The 18,637-nt window shown below is 45.5% G+C and overlaps 1 protein-coding gene and 1 long non-coding RNA gene across 2 annotated transcripts in view; one reads left to right on the top strand and one right to left on the bottom strand.

Annotated features, from left to right (window-relative positions):
* Nucleotides 1-157: 157 nt before the first annotated feature.
* LOC130683458 (uncharacterized) lies at nt 158-5,559 on the top strand. The gene is made up of 3 exons (XR_008997215.1): nt 158-279; nt 2,124-2,231; nt 5,319-5,559. It is a non-coding gene; the product is annotated as an uncharacterized LOC130683458 (long non-coding RNA).
* Nucleotides 5,560-8,614: 3,055 nt separating this feature from the next.
* The window catches only part of BLMH (bleomycin hydrolase), a 40,546-nt gene continuing 30,523 nt past the window's right edge, over nt 8,615-18,637 (bottom strand). Inside the window, exon 12 of the mRNA XM_036906255.2 lies at nt 8,615-9,536. Within this exon, the coding sequence (XP_036762150.2) occupies nt 9,385-9,536 (152 nt within the window). The 3' untranslated portion in view covers nt 8,615-9,384. The remainder of the gene's footprint in view (nt 9,537-18,637) is intronic.

Below are 18,637 nucleotides of genomic sequence, written 5' to 3'. Positions count from 1 at the left end.
GTTCCGTTCCCGGGATGGGCGGCTCCCGAACCTGGGAGGAATCAACGTGAGGTTTTGGTGCCACCTACACGTGAGGGCGGCGATTGCAAGGTGCTGCCCGGGTGAGCTGGCTGGAGTTCCCGGTGGCAAAACCCGGCTGGTGATTCCGGGGCAAGCCTGGGAACTTCCTCTCCCGGCCCGCTTCCTGGGGCAGCAGGGCCCACATCGGCAGCTCCTTTCTGCTGGGTAGGTTGTCTTCTGTGTTCCAGGGTCCATTTGGCCTGCTTCCTAAACTACCGTGTAAGTGCTGTGCAAACGGGGGGCTCACAGATAGAGGGTATGGCTCCGGGGAGGGGGTGAGCAGACCCAGGGGAGGAGTGGGCTGAGAAGGGGACCAAAGGCTGCAGGAGCTGTGGGGGTGACTTCAGCCCTTGGCTAAGGCTCTTGTCTCCACCCAGCCTGTCCTCCACATCGGCTCAGTGTGACCTTCTAACCACGATTACACAGTCTCACGAACCTGTTGACCCCACCGCTCCCGGCCTTCTTCCTAGACCCTACGCGTCATTCCTGCCCAGCCGCCCCGGGCCCCTCTTCGTACTGCCTTCCTGGCATGGTGCTGGCCCAGAGTGGGAGTTCCTGGCGCTTGGGTTAAGCCCCAGCTCTGACCCTGTACTGTGTGGGTTTGTTCCCACATGGGGTAAGTTCCCCAGCCTTCCTCACCTGTCAAATAGGGATCATAATGGTGGAGTGAGGGACTGACCTGGACACGGTCCCCTTGCTTTGCAGCAAACCTCAGCGCCCTGTCCTCCAGAGGGAGACATAATAAACTCTCTTTGGCCTCCGACCACCCCAGGCCAGACTTCACTCCTTATGCTCCCTGGCCGAGGGGCACTATCAGGTAAAGACATTAGAATTACACAGACTTGACCTGCTCCTCACGCCTCCCGGGCAGAGTCCACACAAAATTGCCCCGGGTTCATGCTTGTCTCTAAACATGAGCTTTCTCATCCCTCAAAGACCACGCAGCCTCAGCTGCCTACCTTCCCCTGAACTCCAGAGTCTCTCTCCTCCCTAAAGCTAGCCCTTCCCCTTTCTGCTTCCCATCCTCATTTCACCACGGCCCTGCCCTGTTCCAGGACCTGCCTCTCTCCCTTGCAAGATCCCCTCTTCTGGCACCTATTCCCACGCCTGTGGAGCTCTACTGCCTCCCTCGCCTCCAGATCAGGGTGAGCGGACAGATGTCATCATCTACTGCCCAAGAATGGCAGCCCTGTACCCTTCCCGGCTGTCACCTCCATCATCACATCTTCATTACCTGCTGATCATCTGGGGAGACACAGCCTCTCCCCGAGTCAGGGAGAGGGGCTGGCTGAGCACCGAAGGCAGGAGGGAGCCTTGGGCAGGACTGGCTTGAGGAAAGCAGTGTGTCAGGAATGGAGCCAGTGGCTTGCTCAACAGGCTGGGGGCATGGGGGAGCTGGGTGGGGGGATGGAGGTGGGCGGTGGAGTCAGCCAGGGTCCTTGGAACATGAGCGCCGGGCCTGCAACCGGGAGGCACCAGGGCAAACCAGCATGAGATGGAGTCGGAAGCCAGGAGAGCCTGGGGAACTCAGGACAGGTTGGTGGTGGGGAAAGCAAGAGAGCCGTCAGAGGTGCCAGGAACCTGGAGACCGCGGGAGGCCTGCAGGCAATCATGGTTCAGGGGTGACTCCTCTCTGTTCCACCAGCGCTGGCTCGGAAATAGGGCTTCCGGCCTGCCATGAGGATGCAGAAAAAACTGTCTTTCTTTCTCTGAGCGGTAAAGAGCACGTTTAATTGTTTACGTCCTCTCCTAGCCCTCTCCCCTTACCACACACAAACACCAGCCACCAAGAAGACCCCCTTCCGGGGAGCCCAGAATTGTTCCCCTGGCCATGCCTGTACAGACTGTGAATCCAAGCCTCTCCCGCTGGAAGCCCTGGTGCCATCTCTCTGAACCACGGGGCCACTGAGATAGATATTTTAACACGATATGTTGTGTTTAACACAATAATGGAAGACTAGGCCCACCGTTCCTGTGGGCATTTCCTCAGCATTCCCACTCTAATTTAGAGTGCCTTCCTGCTCCACCCCTTTCAGGCACCCCCAACCCCTTGTTTTTCCTAGGAGGTAACCTGCTTTGGTGACTGTGTTCAGGTTCAACCACAAGTGGAGTACAGCACCCCTAGGGCAGACTGTGTGGCTCCTGGGAGCCCTGAGCTGGTCCCAGCAGAGGTCTGTGGAGGAGGCCCCTGGGGTAGGCCCCCTAATCCTGATGCAGCCAGGCAAAGGGAAGGGAGGGGAAGGCCCTTGGGGAGTGTCGGGAGGGTGAGCGTCAGGACCAGCCTGGCAGAGGAATGGGAGGCTGGGTTGGCCTCAGCCCCGAAAGCAGAAACATTTGGAAGTAGATGAACTATGTCTTTGGTGGCCTCCTCCTGGGCCTTCTCTCCCATTCCTCCTGCCTTTGCTAAACAAACCCTCTTTGCCCAGGTTTTACAGCTATTGTGACTAGCCCATGCTCTATCTGTAACACCTGTGATCCAGGGCTTTTGATTTTTACTTCCTTTCTACAGGATTCATTCCCCTGACTATGAACACCCCTAGCTAAGGCCATGTTCTGGAGGACAGCTCTTTTTACCTTCTACCTTGGCAGAGAAGTCGAAGCCAGGAGAAGCACAGGGCCCTGGGAAGGGCCCCACAACCCTGTCACAGGACTTGGATAGGCTCTGAGTTCCCAAGGGAAGGGACTCTACCTCTCTCAACACCCACCACACAGCACACAACAGGCCCATAAGCATATGTATTGCCAATGAATGCCTAGGGGAAACCCCATACCCTCAACAGACTTAGTGCCATAAAAACCAGGTCCCTAGAGATGGGTGAGTAAATCGTGGGCATCCAGCAGTGGTGTGCCACACAGCTGTTAGCATGAGCGAGGCAGTGTGGGTGCAGGTCACAAGATGTAGTGTTCAATGGGAAAAAAAGCAAAGCACGGAACAGGTACTCCAGTTTGTTGAGAGAGAGCTGCGGGTGTGGAATCTGTGCAGGGAGAAGGAGAGGCAGCGGGGAGTAGTAGTAAGTGTCTGGAAGGAAAAGGCAGTAGGGATGGAAGGTGCCATTTGCACTGCACACCCTGCTGTGCGACTTCAATATTTGCTTGTGTAGGTAGGATTTTTATAAAAATTTTTAAGAAAAGCAACATTTTTTTAAGTTATAAAAGCTAATAAAAGAAAAAGAAGAAAAAAAGGGAGGGGAAATAAAGAGGATGACCTTCTAGTGGGCCCAATGCTTATCACAAACAGGGACAAAGGGGGGCTTCTGAGCAGCACAGCTCCACTGCACAAGGACAGACATGTGTCCTTTCCAAATGGGGCTGAGTCACTCAGCACTGTGGACATTTTTTGTTCACAAATATTTTCGCTAATTTACCTACAAGGACACTGTGATCCAAGAGGCGAAATCCAGGGCTTTGCTCAGGTTCAGATCACCAGGGACAGAACTGTTTTTAGAACGCAAGTCCTCTGCTTCCAGCCCCTGAAGTCACTCCTCTACCCTGGCATCCTATCCACTTTTCTTTAGCCTGCTCGGGATTATACAGCACGCATCGCTCTCTGGCTTGTCTTCCCTTCCTGTGGAGCTCCCTGGGAAGCTGATCACCCTCATCCTTGATGTCTGTGGTCACTGGTTCAAAGTGAGTTTAAAACCAGTCAGTATTTCTTTTCCTTTTCCAACTTCAAGCCTTTTCATAACTATCTGGAACTTCCTGGAAGACCTCACTCACATGAAGTCACCTTTTCTACAGGCTCTTGCATATGTATCTTATTTTCTTAACTAAAGGATAAACTTGCAGAGAGGGAGGAATTGTTTTAACCCCAGAGGGCCCGACACAATACTGACTCATTGGTGCAGCTGTGAGAATTGATTATTAATAAAAGCTAGTGTGCACTTAGCCCCCACCAGGCATAGTATGCACTTTCTCTTTTGTCCTTTTCCTATCATATGGGTAATATGCAATATAAATGCTGTGGTTCTATTTGCTGTAAATATTTTTTAAAATAAATTAGTTTTCTCTTTTTAAGCTTCTTCAAAAAATGGGGTATGGAGACTGAGGCTCAGAGGTTCCATTTGTCCACATGCACACAGACTCCAAGTGGCAAAGCCAGCCTCTCTGATGTTTCCCCCCCTCTTTTCTGCTCCCCTTAAACTAGTCACCTTCATGACATCTCCACTTTTCTGTTAAGCACAGAAATATGAAGATCATGGGGGCTGCTCCTCCAACGCATCCCTGTTGAGCAAGTTGTAGGAAAGCAGACTGTGACTGTGTATGAACTTCTGATGGAGAATGCTTGTCAGAATATAGGGTGTTTTCAATCAGTCAGCCAACCGATGTTTACCTTGAGCCAGGTTTGTGAATACCACTGTGAGCAGGATAGAAGCCTCTGCCCTTGGAGAACTGGTAGGGAGCACTGACTTTGGGGAAAACAGACATAAACATATAAATAAACAAGACAATTTCAGTCATAAGCACCATTAGGAAAACAGACTCTGGTCACAACATAGAGCGACAGGTGTGGAAGTGCTAGAGGCGGCGGGGAGGGGGCGCTGGCTACTCAGGCGACCCATTGGGGTGGCCTTGACATTCAAGCCATGACCTGAACCGTGAGAAGCCAGCCATGCAGGGACCTGAGGGAACAGCTTTCAGAAGACAGAACAGAGGAGCTGGGAATGAGCTTGGCGTGTTTGAGGAAGTGAGGAAGTTGAGTCCAGAGGGGTGGGCACAAGAGAGGAGGCCGTATGCTCCCGTTACTGAATGTGTCCAGGTGGAACTTAGAGGACTTCTTATCGGTTTCGGAGTTCAGACAAGGTGACCAGTAAGGCCCCTGGGGTGAGAGGCAGGGAAGCTACAGGTCTAAGTCCAGCACACTCCGGTGCTTTCTACCACATACCCACCCTGCCCCAGCTTCTACCCTTCCAGACAGCCACTGATTAAAAGTAAAATAAAATAAAACACTGTCATGGGGTAGCCTGGGAGATGGTTCTGGAGCCAACTCCATCCACTTCAAGAGGAGCTACTGAACTAGAGGGGTAAGCAAGAGAGAGAGCAATCAGCTTTCAAACTGTCGCAGAGAAAGAGGATTGAGGGAAGGCTTCCCATCTTCACAGCATCCTGTTCCCAAATAACAGCAACTGGTAGAAATGGAATGTTCCCGCTCTCCCTTTCTTCCTTCCCTTTGCATAAAGCCCCTTGGAGTTTGAAAGGGAAATAAAAACAGAACAGCTCTGGTCAGTTTATTCCTTGTTTTCAACCAAGTTTTATCCTAGACCCCAGGGAGGAGTCAGCTTCATGAGCAGCAGCAGTGGTTCTGAACAAGTTGTCCTAAGTGTGAGAATGCTCATCTGGAATTACTTAAAAGAAAAGGTCCACCTTAACCAATGGCTGTGGCCAGTTGGCAACTATGCGTACCCGGACCATGCAACTGGAGGGATGGGAATGAAAGTGCAAGCGCCCGGGTGCCACCGACAGCAAATGGAATCAAGCTGCTCCTTCAGGACAAGCCGGAGCAGGCAGATGGGTCTACAACCACATCCGGAGGGCACGTCTCCTTATCAGGTCCTGGCTTCGGGAACGTGCAGGGTCAGCGTGACTCATGCAGTCTCAAGAGGAGTCCTGGGGCTGCTAAGTACTTCCCAGAGATCAGAGTGTCATTCAGTTATAGGGGAAAACAACTCACATATTCCCATTTCTGAGCTCACCAGTCACCCCCAAATTAGCAAGTTCTTCCAATTTGGACCTCCAGCTAAAACTTCAGCCCATTTCCCTTTATCTTCAGCAGAGGACATACCACCATTATTTGTTTCTCCTTACTGGATCCTGATTTTATTTGGGAAATAGCTTTTTTATAAAATGTTTGATTATGAAGACTTTTTAAAATATATTGCTGGATTTGGTTTAGGACTTCTTCATCTGTTTATAGGCGAGATTTGCATTGTTTCTTTTACTACCCTTGTCAGGGTTATGCCGGCTGCATAAAATAATTCTTTATGCCATAAAATAACTTTACATCTTTCCTCTTGAGTTAGTCAAGACTCCCCAGAGAAGACTTCCAATCTCTGGGTGCTAGAGTTCTAGGAGCCAAATATGACCGAAAACATTGAGACTGCAAATGCTCCATCCCCTCAGGTAAAGTCTTCCGTTTCTGACATCCAGGACTCAACACTGTTTTCCCCTCTCAAGAAAAAAAATCTTGAATCACCTGCTGAGCAGGAGAGGGGCAGTCAGCTAGCTGCCCAAAGTAGGGAGGGGATCTAATAGGCAATCAACCTTCAGTAACCCTCTTTTCACTCCCAATTCTTGGTGTAATGCTCTCCGGTGTTACCGTATCTGAGCTTGTGGGGGCTTGTGCAATGGAAATTGGTTTGCTTATCTCTGGCTGGCTCCACCACTGGTTCAGGATTCAACTTTTTCAGCTCTGCTCAATCTTTCAACACCTCTGTCTGTTTTCCAGCTGTTTCTCTCTTCCTATTGTTTCAAGCTTGCGGATTTGTCTTCTAAACAAATCCCATTCCTGTCACTTTTGACAAAGTTAAAAGCATCTTCTAATTTTCATATATCTGCGGTATCTATAATACCCTTTTGTGTTCAGTCTTTTACCAAAGATTCGTTTGCGTCGTGTTTTTTTTTTTAGTCACTTCTGGCTTTGTTCATCCTATGCTGAATTTCTGCACCTTTTAAATTTCCTTCTACTTATTTTTATTTTGCTATTCTAATTTCTTGAAAAAGATGCTTAACTCAATTTGCAGTCTTATATTCTAATGAACTTTTAAATGCTATAAATTTAAGTACTGCTTTAGGCTGTGTATCTAATTTTGATACATAGTATTTTTATTATTGTTTAGGTTAAAATAACTTTATGGTTTCTTCTTAGACCTATGAGTTAATTTCTAAATATACTGGAGTCTCTTAGTTATCTTTTAATTTTGGTTTCTAACTTAACCACACTGTGGTTTGAGTGTGGTCTGCATATAACAATCCTTTTGAATCTGTCCAGGTTGACTCTACTGCCCAGTATGTGGTCAACTTTTGAAAAAGTTCCATGCTCAGGAAGAATGTGCACTTAGGTGCAGTGTGCAGATGTCCATTATACCAAACTTATTACATTCTTAAATCTTCTATATCTTCACCTGAATTTTTGGTTGATCTATCAATAATTGAGAAGTGTGTTAAAATCTTCCATTATGATGTTGGATTATTCATTTTTCCATATATTTTGTTGTATATTTTGAGGTTATTTGGCACACACTAATTTAGAATCTTTATATTTTTTTGGAGAATTGACTAAACATATGATTACATAGTAACCTTTCTCTCTCTTAATCTCTAGTAATGCTATTTGTTTTAAAGGCTATTTTCCAGGGCCACTGTGTTAGACAGCCTCCAGGGAGGCTGGGAAACACACTCCGTGGAGTTAGTCTGGTTATTCGGAGTTGGTCATTAGCATAGCTATACCAAATTTATTTTGGTTAGTATCTGCCATAGATAGACCTTTACTATCCTTTTTTAAAACCTAGGTTGATGATGTCTCTTATAATCAGCATATGGCTGAATTTCTTTTAAAAATCCAGTTTGGCAATTTGTCTTCTCTCGAACACTTAACCCATTTATATATATTGTAATTCTTGACACATTTAGATTTACTTCTACTACCTTATTTTGGACACTGACATTGTTTTTTTTCTCTCCCTTATCTTGTCTTTTTATGGATTATATTCTTGCTTGGAAATTACATCCTCTTGTTTATTTTCTAGTAGTTAAATCTAGATACTTTTAGCACACACAATTAACAAAGTCTTAAGTTAACCAATATACTTTTCTTCTTCCTGAATGACACAAAGACTTTCAAATGTTTGTCCCAATCTCCTCCCTCCCTATTTCCATGTATTCTGGTTTTATCTTTTCTTGAATACTTTAAGATTTACCTACAGTCACCTGTATAGATGATGCTTATATGTATCACTTTCTTTGTTGTATTTCAGATCTTCCATATTGCACCACTTTTATTCGGTTTAGGTAACAGTTTCTGACTGAAACGGTGTTTTATTTCACCCTTGTTCTTCAAAGACAGTTTCAATTGAGTACAAAATTCTGGGCTCAGTTAATTTCTCACACTTTGAAGATGTATTTCACTGACTTCTGTCTTACACAGTTGCTGGTGAGAAGTTAGCCGTATCTAATTGTCTTGAAGATTCTGGGAGGGCCAGCATGGTAGGGGGCTCAGGACTTACGGAAATTTTGATTAGGGTGCTATACTTACTTGTTTTCAGTGAAGGGGGCCCAGTCTCAGTTCAGCCCTTCCTATGCCTGGACGCAGCAGAGCCTCACTGTCCACCTTGCAGGGACCCTGGATCTGGGTGAAAGAATGGTTGAGTGGCAGGGGCACACGCTCTCTTACATATGGTGCTTGGAAGTCCTCTGCAGAAGCTAGTGAGGATCGGCACAGGCCCGGAAGGATCGTGAGTCCCACAGAGAAGCTGCAGCAGGGAAGCCCTGAACCATCTTGCTGTTGGTTCCTTTCCTTTGTAGCTAAAGAAACACTTCTTAGATCAAATAAGCTACTTACTCTCGTTTAACAAAGTGTTTATTCAAAAGCGTCTCAGCACCATCTAGTCGTCAGAAAGAATGGGTACCTCCTCTTGCCCACCCAGCTCCTGAGCCCAGACGCATGTTAGGCCAGAGCGCCCCCAAGTGCCTGGAACTGGGACGGCTTGATGTCTGACCTAACTTCCTCTACGCCTCTACTTAATCCGGACTCAAGAAGAGCTGTGCTCCCCAACAGTTCAGACTAATAGGAAGGAATCATGTCAGACTCGATCAACCTCCCCTTCCTGGGCTATAACAGGCACAGAAAATTACCTTGAAAAAATTGAATCCAGTGACTGCCACCTAGGAAGGTCAGTGTACTGCCAGGCAGCATGCAGTTCTGAGCTCCAATCTGAGGGCATCCTCCCATGACTACTCTAGGACAAGGGCCATCAGAGGTCTGTTTTCCCTCCATGCTCCTCAATTATTAAAGCAGACACTGAGCCAAACTTTTTGACAAGAGTTAAGATAAACAATTACATTTGATTAAAATGCTAAGAGATCCTGAGCTGTTGGAGATGAGGAGGGCAGGTAGTGTGACCTGATCTTCCTGTTCTTTTCTTTAAGAATAGTTTGTTTCAGCATAAAGCACACTTTGCCGAAGAGGTTCCTGGAAGAGAAATCCAAGAGTCTGACTGTGTCCTTCCTACAGGAACACGAGTCACCTATGTAACTTTGGCTTCAGTCCCTGGATCTGTCCTTTGCAGCAACTTCAGGTCCCATGGGAGGAGGGAAGAGCTGGAGGCAGCATCACTCAGCCAAAGCCCCCATGGGGTCCCAGGCTGGCAGGACAATGGGCTCCTGCTCCAGCACAGTTAGCACCTCTTCAGGGACATGCTTCTTGTCCACCACCACTTCATAGACATATTCAGAGAACCAGTCATCTGTCATGCACAGGTAACCTGAAAAAAGACCAGAGCCTCATAAGCCCAGATGGCAAGGGGCAAAAAGCAGAACCACTACCGGCACAACAAAGGAGCCTTTTGCAGAGCTGATATCTGTGCGTGTGTTTCAGCTTTCTCATCTATAACTTCACTCAGTCTTATCAACAATTCTGTGAAGCAGACAGGACATAGGATATGGTAAAATTGGATATATTTTTGTATATTATTGGTAAAAAAAGGATGTATTTTTACCAATTGGAAAATGGGCTCAGAGTAACTAAGGGATGTGCCCAGGTCACAGAGGTGAGGTTCAGAGCTGGGCCCCCCTGAAGCTGCTACCAGAGCCTGTGATGTTCTGTTGCTGAAGGTGAGTGGATGGCCTAGGTGGGCAGAAATGCTTGTTCCCACAGCCACAGCTGGGGTCAATCTCTAGGGTCTGGAAGGCAAGCTTACCCTACCCACCTCCTCACACCACTGGCCATTCTCCTTCCTTCCTCTCTATCATAAATCCCTTCCACAATCAGCTAAGCTGCTAGGGGAATCCAGAATGTGCCATGTCCTCATTCCCAGGTAGCCACTTGTCTGCAGATGACACTGTATGAGTCAAATAGCATAGTCCTTACTTTCCCAGGAGGAAATCTGTGGTGAGGATCATGCAGAACTGGAAGTCTGAGCCAGCAGCTCGACCTTGCTTCCTCTTAAGGCCTTAGACTTTATGGAGTCTCCAATGGGTCAGACTGGAGAGGCCCTGCTATACCAACACCCCAGGTTGACAGCTCAGCTGAGAGAAGTGTGTCCTCAGGTATCCATCCTAGATGCCTGTCTCGTCCCGTTAGGAGGACTAATTTGTAGCTCAGGCTCCACTAGGATGCACAAATTCTTGTTCAACTTAAGCAGGGGGGGAAAAAACGCTCCCCCTGAGCCACTGTTAATACAAAGAACAAAATTAAAGCAAGAGACAACAGTGTATGTATTTAAAGCAAGAATGGGCCGGGGAGAGAGCACAGAGCACAGAAACATGTAGCTACACAGGACACTGCATGGAGGACTCCTAGCAACTAGCAACCGGCAGTGGCTCACCATTTCTGGCACCCACTACATACTAGACACTTAGCCGTTTTCTCTGAAAGTGTGTGCGCGTGCACAGCTAGGTCTGTGCTGTACCATTTCTCACTAGAGAGGACGAAGAGAAAGGGAGGACGGAGGTGTTTCTCTAAGGCGGTCCTCTAGTGCAGCAGTTCTCAAACTTCTTGGTCCCAAGACAAAGACAAGGCATTTTTAAGATTATTGAGGACTCCAAAAAGTTGTTTATGTTGGTTATACCTACCAGGATCCATCATATTAGAAATTAAAACATAAGTAAAACATACTAATTCACTTAAAAACAAGAATTTAAAAACATGATATAAAAAATATACATTTAGGAAAAAATGACTGTACTCTCCAAAACAAAACGAACTTCATTAGGAAAGTGGCACTGTTTCACAATTTACTGCCTGGCTTCACCAGATAGCTAAATTCTTCTATCAGCTTCTGAGTCCAACCTGTTGTTCTGGTGGAAGTAGATGAAGAAAATCTGGCCTCATGCAGACATGCTGCTAGAGAAGGGAAGACTTTGCAGACCCCCTGTAAGGGTCCTGAGACCTGCAGGTGCCCTCAGGTCACACTTTGAGAACTGCTGCTTTAAAGCAAGACTGATTTAGTAATCAAGCCTAATCTTGAAAGCTAAGTGGTGTGACTATGGACACTATTTGCTTGCTCCAGCGAGTAATCTATGCCCAGTTCTGTTCTTCATTGTTGACAGAAGGCAGTGGCTGCCCATCCTGATGTGGCCCAGCACACTTACCTCACCAGAAAATGTCCTGGAAAAGTGCACAAGGGCTTCGACCCAGTCAGATTAAGGGAATGTGTCCGCGTCTCCTGATGCCAGCCTGTTTCTCTCAACAGGAGACAGAAGGCAGAGGAGCACAAGGCTGCAGCTTGTGCCATTTCTGGTCTCTGTTTTGAGTACCTCCCCCCGAGTCCCTGGCTTTGCTTGTGCCAGTCAGGACCTGGCCCTTACCTTCCCTGCACTACCGCCACTAAGTTCTAGCAACTGAAGCTTGGTCAGTGGGAAGGCCAACCAGGACCATGTCCTGCCACATATGACTCAGCATATGACTCCCCCAAAAGGAGTTTTCAGCGGACAGGAGAGCAGAGCTACTACTAAACACTCGACCTTTGAGACATTAGTTGCCCTTCCCTCACCCCAACACAGGCCGCATTGGTCCTCCAAGCAGCGCTGGACAGTGAGGCAGGTGAAGGATAGAGGTGGATTCATGTAATAAAGTTCTGTGTCCTTATGACAATATTATCATCACACAATCAAATGAGTCTTAAAAGAATGCACAGAGAAAATGGACAGTAAGTACATCTACACTATCTTGTTCCAAAAGGAGCAGATCAGATTAAGTCCTCATAAATTAAAACTCCTATCAATTGCATCCACCCTCTCAGGGTCCCTGCCCAGAAGACCTGCACTGACTAGCCTCTATCTTCAGGATATGAGTTCTTCGGGGGCCGGCAAAGAACTCACCGTCTAGGTGGCTGCCAAGTAATTGCACCGAGTAGATAATGAACTTGGGGCTGCTGTTACTGTTGATTCTGCACGTCTTGGAGAAGTCTGAGAAGATTAAGATCAGTACGTCTGTAGCCCACGGGAGTGCTGTGTAAGGCGGCAGCCAAGTGCCCACCCAGGCTGGTGTAAAGTGGCCATGTTTAGCTGAGGGAAGCTGCAGCTTCTAGCCCTTAAGCACTGTGGCCATTAGGAACAGGCGTTCCCCAAGGAGAAGGGAAAAGTAAAGAAAAATCTGCTCCAGGAATCCCAAGGTTCCACTTAGAAAAACAAACAGTTAAGCGGATAAAGTCAGCTTTAGGAACTAAGGTATAATTGAGTTTTGTTTAATTAAGTTTTGTTTAATCGTCAAAGTCTTGTTTACACACAATGAAAAAGAAAGTGAACAGTCCCAAAGAAACTGGCTTTGCTTCTACATTTGTTAAGAGAAAAGGTAGTGTTGCTCTGTAAAGGGAAAAGCTGCCTGTGGATAGAGCTCTAGACCAGTTAGGCCAGAACCACTCTGAAACAGTAGTATTGAGGAGGTTAGTTTAAGGGAAAGAAAACCTTTACCTGAGAAAACAGTTTTCTGAAATCCTATCAGAGATCCAAGTTTTAAAACCTCTCAAACTCCATCAAGGTGATAAAAATAGTACCATTTGTGAATTAGATGTATTTTACATTTTTTGCTGTCTTTGTTCTAGGAAGCATTTCACCTCACTAACAAACTACTATTTGTTAGTTTTTTTTTTTTAACTATTTTTAAAAACTGTGACAAAACCAAGTCATCTATTCTGCTCTTAAGGGCGCGCCTGGCAGCACGGACCTGAGCGAGTTGGCTGACCGAGGCCCCATTACTGCCATCCTCCCTGACGCGGTGACTCAAGGTTGAAGAAGGGCCTGGAGGGAAGGCAAAAAGCTCACAGGCGCTTGTCTCATGTTTCAAACTTCCTAACAGTGAGAAACCACTTAACAGGACATTGACCAGTCATTTAAAATGAAGTTTTGAAGACTATGTAGCAACATGCAAATATGTTTAAGTAACAAAAGTCTGTAAAAATGGCGTATCTTATACAATTACAACTATGTCACAAATCCAGATTGGGATTTGTGGTGTGGGGAGGGAAACATGAAAAAAGGAACAAAATGATAGTGCAGGTGATTTTCCCCTCGAAATTTCTTAAGTTTGACATTTGGTTTTTGACTCCTTAAAGACTACCCCAAAATTAGTGCTCATTATTAAAAATTTTGGAAACACGGGAGGAGGAGGAAGGTGAGGTGGAGAAAGAGGTAAATGAGGAGAGAGAACAAATAGAAATTTTAAAACTACCTATAATCCTACTACCTGGGGATAAGCCTTGCTCAGATTTTACATACATCCTTTGATAATGTTTCTACATGTAGACATTTAATAAAAATGAGACATCATACATGCTTTTTTATTATAAAGTACCAAACATGCTGTCCATAATGATTTAAAAAATACATCTCTTTCCATATTGATTAAAAAATACATCTACATACATCATCGTTTTTAAGTACTGAATTTGCCTGAGTAAGTGAAGTGTAATTTAATCAGTCCCCCACTGCTGGACTCTGTATTGTTTTTTCGTACTTAGAAACAACAGTTCCATAAACATTTTTATAACTAAGCCTTTGTACACATTTTTAATTATTTCATTTCCTTATATCCTCATCAATAGTTGGAATATAAAATTACAAACTTTCTTTTTGGGTCCAACTTGAATCTTTTTTTGTTTTCAATTGCTTTTTACAGTTTTCTTCTGTAATGTGCCTGTCTGGAGATCTCTGCCTCTTTTTACCCATTTGCCTTTTTCACGTTGATCAGTAATAGCACACTATGTATTTATACATTATAATAGTTGCAAACATTTTTCCTATTATGTAATTTGCCTTCTACTTTAGTTTATGAAATTTTCTAGTCTACCAAAATTTTTAATTTTTATGAAGTCAATCTTTTCCTGTGGTTTCTAATTTTGGTGTTAGGGTTACCAACATTTTCTGCTACTATAATGAAAAGATAAGTAAGAGAAAAAAGGAGGATACATGGTAAGAAAACATTAGAAACATAATCTCAATGAAAAACCCATCACTCACTAAGTCTGTGGCACTGTCTAGTCCCCAACTATGAAAATACACAACTTCAACAAGAAATTAAGTAGCGATGATCTGCCAACCACTTCTGTTAGGTACTCACTACGTAAAGCATGCCCTGATAACCTTACATTCGTATAGAGTATGTTGCAAGTGTGCAAAAAAACACAATCCCTATGGAATGCAATTTGGCAACATCTAGAAAAATTTCAAATGCATTTATCCTCTTTGCTAAGTGACACCATTTCTGGAACTTCATCCTACAGACAGTACTTGCATGCCCACAATATGCACTGAGGCACAATACTAATACTTATTCAGCACTTCCTGCATGGCAGGCATTGTTTGAAGCATTGTACATATACTAACTCACTGAAATATTGTTTGTACTAGCAAAAGACAGGAAACACCCCAAGTTCCACTAGTAGAGGAACTGGTTAAATAAACTGTGGAACATCCTGACAATGGAAGATAGTGAAGCTGCACTGATGTGGCGATGCACTGACAGGGAAATGCCTCCAAGGCGCGCTGGTAAGTGGAGTGAAAGCAGGATGCACGGCAGAGTCTGTCCCCGCTCCCTCTGGCACGCTGAGACACACGGAGACACACAACAGAAGCCGACAGAAATGGTGACCTGAAGGGAGGGCAGAGCACAGCGCGGAAAGAGACAGAGATGGAAACAAGATCCCTCTTTATACACTTCTTTGCATTTTCATTTTTGAACAATGTAATTTTATTAAAAGAACTGCACTTTAGGAAGCAAAAGAAACACACACACATAAATCTGCAGGGACCTTATACTTCACAGTGCAATTCCACAACTACTATCCTGGTTTTGATTTTAATCCTCACAACAGTACGAGGCAGGCAGGGTTGGTATATGGGTTGTCTAAAGTCATGCAGCCAGTAAGTAAAGCCAGTAAGTAAAACCTGAGTTCAAACTCAGGTTTTCAAATTCAAAGTCTTTTCCATGGGGCTCGGCTTCCTCCTACAGAGCACAGCGGCAAGGAGACCTGCCTGCCAGGCAGTCTGGCTTAGGCAACAAATACCAGCACATAACCCACTAGCTCAGCACCAAACTCTTTGGAACCAGCCCCACCTACTCCCACATCCCACATCAACAGGCACGTGCCTGGTTTCTGTGGGGTCTGTTTCTGAGCTATTTCATATCTGTAAATCAAAGAGATGCCGTGTGTTCCAAGTGTAGGTATTCAGAGGGATGGAGAACAGGGTGGGCTGGATGTTAAAAAATCAGAGGAAGGGAACCAAACCCAGCACTTACAAAAGAGATGTTGGACAGTGATCTGAGAACAGGCTTCTTTTTCCTCCAGAGTAAACACAGAAGTCTGGCTATGTGGTGAGGACACACTCATGTTCCTGAACCTTTTGATGATAAGAGGAGGAATGCTTTTATAGCTGGATATTACCTGTGGCCTCTTTCAGAAAAAAGGGCTAGAGGATACTGTTTCCCTGGTGAATATACCAGGAAAAAGGCAGAATGGAAATGTCATGCGGCACGAGGGTTGTCTTGGTTTGTGGGCTATATTTTTTTAAACCATCAAACCACAACAAAGTTCAGTCAGAAGCATGCACATCCGGGGGAAGTGCCCTCTGCTCAAGCCCAGTAGAAGCCTGTCCACCTCTGAGCTGAGGAGCGATGGCAACACACCAACCAGCCTGACTTCTCCTTTCCCTGGACCAGCGAGCACAATCCCTGCACACCCGAGAGCACACACCGCTCTGCCAGGTCTCTGACATTGGACAGTAGAGGAAAGCACAAACTTAAGTGTCATGCAAAACTCTATTTTCCCACCAGGACTCAGTGACTTTTCTTTGACCCTAAAACTATCACTACTCCTATTTGTTTCAGGCAAAGCCTACTTTTTGATGATTCCTCAAAAGCTCCATGGATGGCAGGCCTCATTACTCCTCGGATCTGCCTGAAGCATGCTCCACATGCCAAGAGCTACCCATTCTCAGCTACCGTTTCCCTGTCTGGCTTCCCACTTGCTTTCCAAAAAAAAATCACAGCCCTAACGTCTTCCCTACAATACCACTCACCCTCGAAGACTCACGAGTCTTCCACTCTACTACTTACTCACCGTCTACCTTGCAGTTTTATCCCCTATATTATTTTGCACTTATTCCTGTGCTTATGTTTTACATATTTGTTCTTACAACCAATTACAAACACCATACAGAGCAAGATTTACAGCCTCCATTGTCCCCACTTCGATCGCCCTGCACTGCACACCCAGCCTCTGAAGGAATAAGGGCTAAAATGTTGCTGTTGTGGAATAGGGCAGTTAGGCTTCCGCCTCCATCCCTCCTGAAGTTTCCAAAACCTGCCTTGAAGTCCAATGCCACAGTCTTTTCCCTTGACTCATTCTCTGATTCTTACCACACCATCTAGTCCTTCGGCTTCTCTCTGACCCCCCACCCATTTCAGTGAGCTCAGCTTCAACATCCTCCTATCGCCTCCCCACTGAGGGGGGCCTTCCCTGGGCCTTTCTCTTTTCCTGTCATCTGCCTTCTTGGAGAAATTATCTCTTGCTTTTCTCGGTCTACTTATCCTGTGCCCTACAGTCGGACAGCACCCCATGAATGCCACTTCTGTCACATCACTGCTCTCTTTGAATCCCCTTCCTGTGTCCAGGTGGCAAGTATAAATTCCTCTGAGGGTCAGAGACATTATTCCACCATGGTCTGTGCAAGGGTCCCTGCCTCCCATCAATACATGTGAGGTGATGCTATTGTGAATGGGTTTTCTTCAGCATTAGGTTTATTGACCTCCACTGCTTTCTCTCCCGAACCTAAGTGCACATGACTAGTCATGCATCCAATAAACTGGTGATGCAGCACAATGGTTATGCTGGGGCCTGGGTTTGTAGAGATCTGAAGCCAGGACCATGGGCACGTTAGAGGGGCCTCTTCCGGAAGGGAAAAGTTAAAGAGCCTTGTTTCCATTCGTGTTCTCTTGCCCGCATTCGACTACAGAAAACATTAACAGTACCAATGAGAGCTAATACTTCTGAGCTTTTCTTATGTGCCTGACACAGTTCGAGGTAGTGCAATCATTAGCCCCATTTTAGAGATGAGGAAATTAAGGCTTCAATAGGTTAAACACCATGACCAAGTCACACAGGCAGCAGGTGGGGTTGCCAGGATGCACACCCGGCAGCCTGGCTCCAGGGTCTGTGCTTCATCTCCGTACTTCTCAAACCAATGCAAGCATACCCCTTGGGGACAATCTAGTGAGAATAACAGATCCTCTCTTCAGGAGAAAGCAAAATACACCCAGAACTCCCTATTACCTGTGAGGAGACTTCTCCATGAAACTTGGGCCTGGTTGCAAGTTAGGAGGAGCCACTGCCCCGGTCTGCTCACAAACAGCGGCCCTCTGTTAGTCATGCACTTTGATAAGGAAGCAGCGGTCAGTCTGACAGCACTCGCTTCCCCTGTTCCACTCACATGCACTAATTTTTAGCTCAAGCCATGTAGGCTTTTTGGTTAATAAAGATGGAGGATGAGAAGTCCCTCTGACAGAACTCAGATATCACATGCGATGGTGGCAGCACTTTTCCCAAATCTGCAGAGACATGAAAACCCTGTGGTGACATAACAAATTATATTCTTGCCCTTTTCCGGGAAATTAGAAGCCTCTGCTTTTAGCTCATATAATTTTCTTTTGTCTCAGCAAGTTCAGCTCGATATAATTTCCACTATTTGTACTAGAAATCCAAAACTGAATCATAAACAGATCTGCGAATTACGAGTTATCTTTTTAGGTTACATATGTTGGTAGGTAGGTGGGCTGCCTGTGTCAAGTATTCTGAGTCCTAAATTTTATCTCTGACATTGTGTAATCTGAGTTAAGTCAAAACCTCTCAGTAAGTTTTAGTTTTTTTCACATAAAACGTGGGTATAATCACCCATATTCATATCCAGAGTTACTACTCAACCTTGATGTCAAGAAGAAAGACAAATACAAATATATGAGCAAACTTTTAATTCTTATGAACCAAGATGCTATGAACTATATGTCCTAAGTACCTCTGACAGAAATATGGAATATTCATTGAACTCCTTAGAGCCACATACACAGTATACCTTTCGAAAAATGCTTTCATATATTATTGCACTTGATGGCTACATACAAACTGTAGGACCTCATAAGGAAACAGTAATTATCCAGCTTACTGATAGAGAAATATGAAAAGAGTTACAGGGGCAAAGTAAAATTGTAAAGGAGTTAAATTACCGTCCAGGATCCATATCAAGGAAGTAGTAACTCTCTCCTGGCTCTAAAATGTAACATTATATGAAGGACAGAATGAATTTTGGGCCTAACTTTAGACATACTATCTTCAAAATCACATGGCATAGTTTGGCTGGTAAGGCAATTAAAGGC

The sequence above is a fragment of the Manis pentadactyla genome, chromosome 4 (genome assembly GCF_030020395.1).
Source record: "Manis pentadactyla isolate mManPen7 chromosome 4, mManPen7.hap1, whole genome shotgun sequence".
NCBI classification, from domain to species: domain Eukaryota; kingdom Metazoa; phylum Chordata; class Mammalia; order Pholidota; family Manidae; genus Manis; species Manis pentadactyla.
This window is presented reverse-complemented; position numbering and strand designations above follow the sequence as displayed.